Genomic DNA, 10335 nt, shown 5'->3' on the forward strand with positions numbered 1-10335 from the left:
TGTATGAGAAATCTCTCCAAGAATGTGAAATCTCTCCCAAATTTCTCTTTGTATGAGAAACCCCTCTAAGTATGTAAAATCTCTCCCAAATCTCTCTTTATATGAGAAATCTCTCCAAGAATGTGAAATCTCTCTCAAAAGTTCCTTAAACTTTTTATAGTCTTTCAGGCCATCCCGACCCTTAACCGGGTCAAAAACGGCTTAAAACGGGGTAAAAACGAGTAAAATAGGCTTAAGGACCCGAAACCCCTCTCAAGGAGCCAAACCCTCCTAAGGACCCGAAACCCCTCTTAGGAACCGAAGGCATCAGAAGAGAAGGTCAGAAGCAAACTAGTCTGAACCGAACCCAAACCTCGCACAAGCCGAACCCGAAGGCTGCTGAACCGGACCCGAACTTCGCACAAGCCGAACCCGAAGCTACTGTTCATTTCGGTCTATTTCGCTCCTGATGCTTCGGACCGAGCCTCCTTCTCGCTTCTTTGTTGTTTCGCCTCATCTTGCTTCGGACCCAGCACCAGAGGGGACCGAACCTTCGGCCCCCTTATGAGAAGTCTCGTTGGAAATTCGTTTCTTTCCGGTTTTCGACTACGACTTCATTTTAGCTTCGTTTTTCATCGTTTTAACGTGGGATTTTCACCCAAAACTTTATTTTAACATATAAGACCCCTTAATTAATGATTAATCACGTTTTTGGGGATAAAACCTTATCCAAGAAGAGTGGATGAAGTACAAGAGGTGGAGTGTTGACTTTCCTTTATTCTATGACACAAGCAACCTCCCACACCCACTCCATGTCACTATTCCCCATCAGTCCATACCTAGGTCACTTCAATGTCCTTTCCACTCATTTACCAGCCATTTCCCACATTCTAAGAGATGGAGCATCCATCCTCTCTCCTCATACTTCTTTCATTTCCTCTCATTCCTCCATCAAGAACAAACTTCACTTTCTCTCATCTTCTCTCTCTAAAATTCGAGATTCAAGGCTATACTCCAAGCTTTTCTTCTACTTTTGGTAAGTATTAACATCCTCCATATGATTATTTCACTTCCTTCTACTCAAATCATAGATTGCTTACCCAAATATCGTCATATTGGTTGTTAGCTCCTCAAATCTTCAAGCATCTCCCAAGTGTTCTTGAGTTGAACACTTTTTTTCTCCATCATCCATCTACTGAAATCACTTAAGGTGAGTTCATAACCCTGTATTTTCATGTTTTCTTAAGTTTTAAGGGGGGGGGGGGGGGGAATACAAGTTAAAACACCAAGAACATAACTAAACTTTGCTAACAGCATTCATCAGAAAAGTTGGACTCCATTCACGGACTGTTTTAGACAACTTAAACATTTTAGTTTTCAAAACTGTATTTGGTGAAAATAGTTCAAGTTCTTAGATTTAAAATGACTACTTGCACATCTCCATACGATTTTTCTACAATTTATGGTGATTTTTACAAAACTGCCTATCATTTCAAACATCAATCCGGACCAGTCTGTGATTATGGACTTTTTCACCCAAGTTGGAGGTCATTAAAAATCATGATAAAAATTATGAGTAACTAGACACATTTTGGGAACTCTGAGAATTTATGGATTTAGTTTTCGACTTCGTATGACTTTTCTAAAACAACGCAGAAAGGTTAAAAATTAGTTAACAACATATAACTTTCATAACACTTTGTATTATGTTGAGCAAAGTGTATAACAATAAGTTCTAAATATTGAATGTGTTTCCATGTTAGTTTATCATCACAAACTGAAACTTAATCATTCATGATAAAATTATTCATTCATTTAGAACACGTATATTAAGTTATAATAAGCATAATTTATGGATTCATAACACTAATGCATTTTCATAAAAGAGTTCTTATACATTAATAACGTTTTGGATAAACTATAATAGGTATAGTTTATGTATCATTTACTTCTCAAAATTATTTACCAAAGGTTTTCATTTTAGTTCACGTAAATCTGTTAATGAATAAATTTGTGAGTCATTTGCTTCGGGTTACTTCCAAAGTAACCAATTCAAAAAGTCCTGTAAATTATAACCAGAGTCTCTTGTAGGGAGAACATGATAGTTGTGTATAGATCTATATTGGGTTTGACAAACCCACACCAGAGTTGCTTGCAACAGCTAGACCGATAGGTCTGTGGTGACAAGTGTCATTTCAGTTCGCAACGCCTGAAGAATGTCGCAATTACGAGGCCATCAAAGTCAAGTATGGTTATGATAGCTCACATGTGGTATTAACAAATCATAAGATTTACGGGTTCTAACTTCAAATTAGTGAGTTATGTCGATTTAGCTCACTGAAATTACTTTAAGTATGGAAAAATACTTGTACATCTTCATATTAAAAAGGGTTTTATGTCGTTTTAAAATCACTTTTTATATCAATAATTACAGTTATTGTTGTATATTTTCAGTCTTGGCATTTAAGACTACACACCATTCATTACGGGAGTTTTCTCAAATCAAGAAAGGGTTTTTACGCCAATTTGAAACCACTTTTATATCTTTAAGTATGACAAATACTTATTCATTTTCGGTCCTGGTATTTAGGACCACATAACTTTTATAAGGAAAATATTGGATTTTTCTTGGTAACATACATCTCTTAACAAAGATCGATTTTCAAAGTCTTACTGTCAAAAGCTTATGAACTCACCAACCTTTGTGTTGACACTTTTCAAAACTACTTGTATTCTCAAGAATTCAGTGAAACAGGAAATCAACAGCGTTTTTAGGATTGGACGATAATCGTCAAACAATCATTTTGTATCATAATGTAATTGATTTGAATCATGTAAACATATACTTTGGTGTAACGTTTTCAATTATATTTATGATGGTTGTATTTACTTTAAACACTATTATGTTCGTTGTTGTGATACTCTACATGAAGTCCTCCACCCCCGGACGTTTCCGCCATCCTTGGTTTGGGGGTGTGACAATTTATATGTATTAGTAACAATATTATTAATAACAAGTTCAAAAAATAGTATTCTTATAATAATAATAATAATAATAATAATAATAATAATAATAATAATAATAAAGGTTCTGTTTGTAGAAAAATCATAATATTTTTGTTTACATAAAAGTCCTAATATTTTTTGTTTACAGAAAAATCTCAATATTTTGGATTAGTTTATGAAAGAATCCTAAATTAATTTGGTACCCGTTTCAACCGGTCAAAAAAGGGTCAAACTGTAAATTTTTACCGGTTTTCGTGATTTTTTCGTTCAAAAAAAAATCTTGAAACTAAAGTGTAACTTTTCCGTAAATATTGAGATTTTTCTGAAGATTTCGCTTAAAATGAAAAGAAAATTATGGACTACCACAAACCACAAAGACCATTTATGTATTTTACTCTTAATATAATTTTGTGTGGTTGGTATGTTCGATTTAACTAATTTTCTTAATAAGTAACCAGTTATGGTTTTTTTTCTTGTTCTGTTGAACTATCAAACAGTTCTTTTCTTTTATTCTTTTATCTTTTTATGTGGAATTTATCATGGGGTTAAATTTTATGTTATATATTTATAATCAAGTTATAGGGTGTGTTTGGCACAGAGCTTTTAGAAGAGTTTAAGTGTTTCTAGCTTTTAGTTTTTAACAAAACGTTCTAGTTTAAACAAAAAGTTTCGTTTGGCATTACGACCGTTTAGCATTTAGTTTAAACAAAATGTTTCAAATCTAAAAGCTACTTCATGTAGCGTTTAACAAAACGCTACTGAGCCTTTGAAATCAATTTCCATAATTACCCTTTAAAATATATTTATATCTTTATTTATTTTTAATCAATTGACTTTTTATGTGATTTTATATAATTCAAAAGCTTCCAGCTACTTTTGTCAAATACTCATATAACAAATAAAAGTTACAGTTTTCCGCTACAAGCAACCTGCTATCCGCTACCAGCTTCCAGCTAACAGCTACTTTTGTCAAACAGAATCATAGGCATAGTTACCCTACAATCAAAATTAAATTTGGTTAAACTGGTTCCTTATTTAAGAATTGGGTCATTTATTTTAATGTAAACAACGAACACATAGTTTGAAAGCATGTTTAAAAAATGAATTAAATGAAATTATGCAATATACACTTTAAATTTCTATTTAAAACGAATACTATGAGAGTATGAGCTTACTAAGATTATGATTTTCAATTCCACTATATTGCGTTTCTTAAAATTATTTCATTTTGTATATATATATATATATATATATATATATATATATATATATATATATATATATATATATATATATATATATATATATATATAGGGTTAGGTTCATATGAGACAGCCTAATTTTGTGAGACCGTGAGACGCATTTTTTTTTTTAAAATTTTTTTTTAGTTAATTCAAGTTCCGAAAATAATATTTAAGAAAAGAATTTTTTGATTTTTCCATTTATTTTGCATTTTAAAATTATTTTTAGAATATGTACAGTGTAATATTCTATTTAGAATATTTCACGTATTTTTCAAAAAAAAATAGAATTTTTTTTTAGTTAATTCAAGTTCCGAAAATAATATTTAAAAAAATAATTTTTAGATTTTTCCATTTATTTTGCATTTTAAACTTATTTTTTAGAATATGTCAGTGTAATATTCTATTTAGAATATTTCACGTATTTTTCAAAAAAAAAAAAAGAAATTTTTTTTATTTTTTTTATTTTTTATTTTATTTTTTTTGGTTAATTCAAGTTCCGAAAAAAATATTTAAAAAAAGAATTTTTAGATTTTTCCATTTATTTTTCATTTTAAAATTATTTTTAGATTTGGTCTCACGGTCTCTCAAAATTAAAATGGTCTCAAATGAGCCTGAACCTATATATATATATATATATATATATATATATATATATATATATATATATATATATATATATATATATATATATATATATATATATATAGGTTCAGGCTCATTTGAGACCATTTTAATTTTGAGAGACCGTGAGACCAAATCTAAAAATAATTTTAAAATGCAAAATAAATGGAAAAATCTAAAAATTCTTTTTTTAAATATCATTTTCGGAATTTGAATTAACTAAAAAAAATAAAAAAAAAATCTCGTTTTTTTTTAAAATACGTGAAATATTCTAAATAGAATATTACACTGACATATTATAAAAAATAACTTTAAAATGCAAAATAAATGGAAAAATCTAAAAATTCTTTTTTAAAATATTATTTTCGGAACTTGAATTAATTAAAAAAATAAAAAAAAAATTCTATTTTTTTTTTAAAAATACGTGAAATATTCTAAATAGAATATTACACTGTACATATTCTAAAAATAATTTTAAAATGCAAAATAAATGTAAAAATCAAAAAATCCTTTTTTAAATCTTATTTTCGGAACTTGAATTAATTAAAAAAAATTAACAAAAATTAAAAAAAAATAAAAAAAATGCGTCTCACGGTCTCACTAAATTAAGTCGTCTCACATGAACCTAACCTTATATATATATATATATATATATATATATATATATATATATATATATATATATATATATATATATGGGTAAAGTGAATATACCTAACAATCTTATATAAGCTTAGGTACCTAACCACATCATACTACGTAATTTTGTATCATATTTGCATTGTAATCACCCAAAGTTATTAAAATTCAACCTCATAACTTGATTGCTTCCAAAATCTTTGGACTTTCACCATTATCTTCATTCAAATGACATCTTTCTATGGGAGACCCCCTGGTGGGCTTCATATACTACCGTTACAAATCAAATGGTGTAGGAAGAATATAATGGTGAATGTCTGAAAATCTTGGAAGTAAATCATGTTAAGGGTTGAAATTTAAGAACCTTAGACGATTGCAATGGAAATATAATGCAAAACAATATAGTATAATGTGGTTAGGTACCTAAGCTTATATAAGGTTGTTAGGTATATTCACTTTATCTATATATATATATATATATATATATATATATATATATATATATATATATATATATATATATATATATATATCCATTAATTTTTATTTAATAAAAAAGTTTTAGAAAATACATTCTTCAATGGTTAACGTATTAACTTTTTTTCTCGATTTTACTAATTTTTCATTTATCTATATTAAACTTTTTATTAAGCTTCCTCAAATAATATATAATTTATTATTGTCGGATATTTTTTTTTCGAAATAATAAAAAATATAAAACTATAAAAAATAATAAAATATCATATAAATGGAATATTTTATAATACTAATCTTTCATTTATTTATATTAAACTCTTTATTAAGCTTCCTCAAATAATATATTATTTATTTATGTCGAATATTTTTTTTTTTAACAATAAAAAATATAAAACTATAAAAAATAATAAAATATCATATAAATGGAATATTTTATAATATTTGATACTTTTTAATTTTGATAGTTTTAACTACTTTATAATATATATATATATATATATATATATATATATATATATATATATATATATATATATATATATAGTTTTTTTAAAGTATATTTGTTTTTATTCTTTTTTAAATCAATTGATTAACTAATAAAAAATATATAATATCTAAGTATCGTTAGGGTATATAATATAATGTTAATTAATATACAGATCAAATATAATAAACATTTAAAAAATTAAAATTAAAATTTTAGTGGATAATAAATGCTTGGAGTGATTTTTAGGAAAAAAAAATTGTCCGATAAAAAAAAACTTTTTCAAATAAGAAAATGTTTTTCAAAACACCTACCATGAGAGATGTTTTTAGTAAAAAATGAGTTTTATATATATATATATATATATATATATATATATATATATATATATATATATATATATATATATATATATATATATAGGGTTAGGTTCATTTGAGACCACCTATATTTTGTGAGACCGTGAGACGCATTTTTTTATTTTTTTTTAGTTAATTCATGTTCCGAAAATAATATTTAAAAAAAGAATTTTTTGATTTTTCCATTTATTTTGCATTTTAAAATTATTTTTAGAATATGTACAGTGTAATATTCTATTTAGAATATTTCACGTATTTTTCAAAAAAATAGAATTTTTTTTATTTTTTTTAGTTAATTCAAGTTCCTAAAATAATATTTAAAAAAAGAATTTTTAGATTTTTCCATTTATTTTGCATTTTAAAATTATTTTTTAGAATATGTCAGTGTAATATTCTATTTAGAATATTTCATGTATTTTTCAAAAAAAAAAAACGGAATTTTTTTTATTTTTTTATATTTTTTTTAGTTAATTCAAGTTCCGAAAATAATATTTAAAAAAAGAATTTTTGGATTTTTCCATTTATTTTGCATTTTAAAATTCTTTTTAGATTTGGTCTCACGGTCTCACAAAATTAGAATGGTCTCAAATGAACCTGAACCTATATATATATATATATATATATATATATATATATATATATATATATATATATATGTATATATGTATTCTTGAGTTAATATCATAAAATAACTTATATATTATATTTGTTTTTCCGAATTAAACCTTAACTTTATTTTTTTTCCTTTAAAAAGAACTTACATTTTTCTTGATTTTGAAAAATTAAAATGTTGACCTTATTTTTTTAAATTAAGAACTTTTTCAAAAAAATTAAAAATAAAAGTTTTTTCATGAAAAAAACAAAGTTGAATACTATTCTGAAAAAGCCCTAATGTATTCTATGATATTAAGGGGTCGTTTGATAGTTGCTGACTGGGTTAGAGCTGACTGGGTTAGAAGCTGACTGGGTTAGAAATGCTGACTGAGTCCATATCTGACTGAGTTTATGTTGTTTGATTATTTATCTGAATGGTTGTGCTGAATGAAAAAATGACCATATTACCCTTATGTTGTCTCTTGTGCTGGATAAAAAAATTATAAAACCACAAATTATCATATAAAATCCAAATTAAACATACATCAATTAAAATCCAAATACAAAGTGTACTACAAAATCCAAATACAAATTGTCATACATAATAAAAAAAGTACACCATTTAACGTGAACCATTTGAAAATAACTGATTAGCAATCTGGTCACGCAAATTAGTCATATAGTTAACGGCTTCTGAACCCCATTCTATGCCTTCTATGTTTTGACCCTCATTTCCTCCACCACCCACATTATGACTAACCATAGTGTTTTGTTCAAAGTTCGTAAATAATTCATCTTCAATATCGTATTTCCTTATAAAATTATGGACCGCAACACAAGAAATGACTATGTCTCTTTGCACCGGAAAAGGATAAGGAGCCATTTGTTTTAAAATTGGAAATCTCGCCTTCAACACACCATAAGCACGTTCAATGTAATTTCTAAGTTGTGCATGAGCATGATTGAACATTTCTTCCTTAGTCAAAGCTCTGTTTCTTCGAAAATCGGCTAACCAATACCTAGTATTGCGGTAGGGAGCCATAAATCCACGGGTGTTGGTGTATGCGGCATCACAAAGGTAATATTTATCTGTAGATGCATGACAAATTTATCATATAAATAATATAGATAATAAAACATATAGTAAAGTTACAAACCTGGTGGAGGGAATGGAAATCCGGAAGTTGGGTTAAATGCAACTTCTTTCAAAACTTTAGAATCATGTGCTATGCCCTCCCATCCAGCCCATACAAAGGTGAATATCATATCAAAATTACAAATTCCAATTACATTTTGATAACATTCACCTTTTCCTCTTCCCCTATAACGAGTTTGTTGATCAACAGGCACAACTGCATGTACAAGTGTTCCATCTAGTGCACCTATTGCTCCGGGAAATATTTGCATTAGCCGTCTATGTCGTTCTGAGGTATTTGTTGTTGAATTAGACGAGGTTGGTACTATAATTTCTCGTGCAAAACACATCATTGCACGTAAGACCTCATGAAAACATTGATGAATCGTTTGTGTGGAGTGATGAAATCTTTCTTTAACGGCTCGAAAACGTTCATTATGTCCTATAACATGTAAAAACATAGCCATCTTCTCTTCAACGCTTATCGTCCTACTAGATTGCAACCAATTTCTTTGTGTAAAGTGATTGCATAATAGTACAAATGCATCTTGTGAAAGACGTATCATATCGTAACATTGTATAGGACATCCGTGTATCAAATCTTGCGTATACACATATCCCTTGGCTACCTGTTCGCTAGCTCTTATTCTTTTAATTATTCGTTGCCTTTGTCGGACCAACATCAACCAATACCACGAGAATATAAGAAAATATAAAAAGTCACCTTCTTTATCCATGTGTCCTGTTAGATGTCAAATACAAATTACGTTTTAATCAATAACATAACAATCAATAACATACCAATCCATAACATAACAATCCATAACATAACAATCCATAACATAACAAATCGTAACATGTAAATACGAAAAACATAACATTCCATAACATATAAATTCATATAACATAACCGCACCTAAGAAAAACAATCCATAACATAACTAAACCATAACATACTAAAGTCAAACAATGAACCATAACATACTAAAGTCAAACGTAACATGTAAATACTAAAGTCAACCAACTAATCCAAATTTTTTTCCCGCATTTGTTACCCACGACTCACAAGTTGACAAGTTAAGGCGCAACCAAATTTTCCTATTACCAGCACTTTCAGCAAATAACATAAGAGCAGTGGTGTATTTCGGATCATATTCTCCCCACTCCAAGCATGTCAACTTCGCCATACAAGCATCCATCTCCTTGTCAAGATTATTTGCTTCGGTGAATGCTTGTGCAGCCTTGATAATCTCTTTTCCAACTTCTTTCAACTCATCATCAAGTGTGGTTTCTTTAGGACCATTTCGTTTGCCTCCCTTGTTTTTTGTCCGCCCAGATGATTCCTCACTAGTAGGTTGAGGTATTGTTGAGCTTGGGGTATCTGCATGAGGTGCTGGCTCATCCATCTCTGTATCCTCAAAATCATGTGTACTGAAGGTTTCATTGGGATGAGGTAATGTCGAAGATGGCCCCCAACTGTGAACACCGGTCGAGGTTGCCCCATCAAATAGTTGGGTACAAAGTTCAGGGCAAGGGAGGGGTGCATTTCTCAGCTTATCTACATACTTGTTCAACTGTTTGACAAATTTAATAAATATTATTAAAGTAGTAAAAAAATAGTCTACTTTAAAAAATATGTATATATGTACCTTCGCTTCCGCTTCCCATTCTTCATTAGTCATGTTAAAAGAATTCGTTACGGGATTATAAATATTTCCTGTTTTGTTTTTAAGTTTTAACCACACTGCATACTTTGCTTTTAAATAGTCGTATCGGTTTTTCATTTGTTTTTTGTCG

The 10335-nt window shown here is 28.3% G+C and overlaps 1 protein-coding gene across 1 annotated transcript; it reads right to left on the bottom strand.

The window, feature by feature from the left end:
* Positions 1-7832: 7832 nt before the first annotated feature.
* Positions 7833-9277, bottom strand: LOC145090276 (uncharacterized). Its single transcript, XM_079028566.1, has 2 exons — positions 8561-9277; positions 7833-8492 (listed from the first exon to the last, which is right to left on the bottom strand). Exons 1-2 carry the CDS (start codon positions 9273-9275, stop codon positions 8026-8028), a joined length of 1182 nt encoding a protein of 393 aa, XP_078884692.1. The 5' UTR covers positions 9276-9277; the 3' UTR covers positions 7833-8025.
* Between the last annotated feature and the right edge of the window lie 1058 nt (positions 9278-10335).

Source organism: Lactuca serriola, chromosome 2 (genome assembly GCF_051521515.1).
Source record: "Lactuca serriola cultivar US96UC23 chromosome 2, Lser_US96UC23_V15, whole genome shotgun sequence".
Classification (NCBI taxonomy): domain Eukaryota; kingdom Viridiplantae; phylum Streptophyta; class Magnoliopsida; order Asterales; family Asteraceae; genus Lactuca; species Lactuca serriola.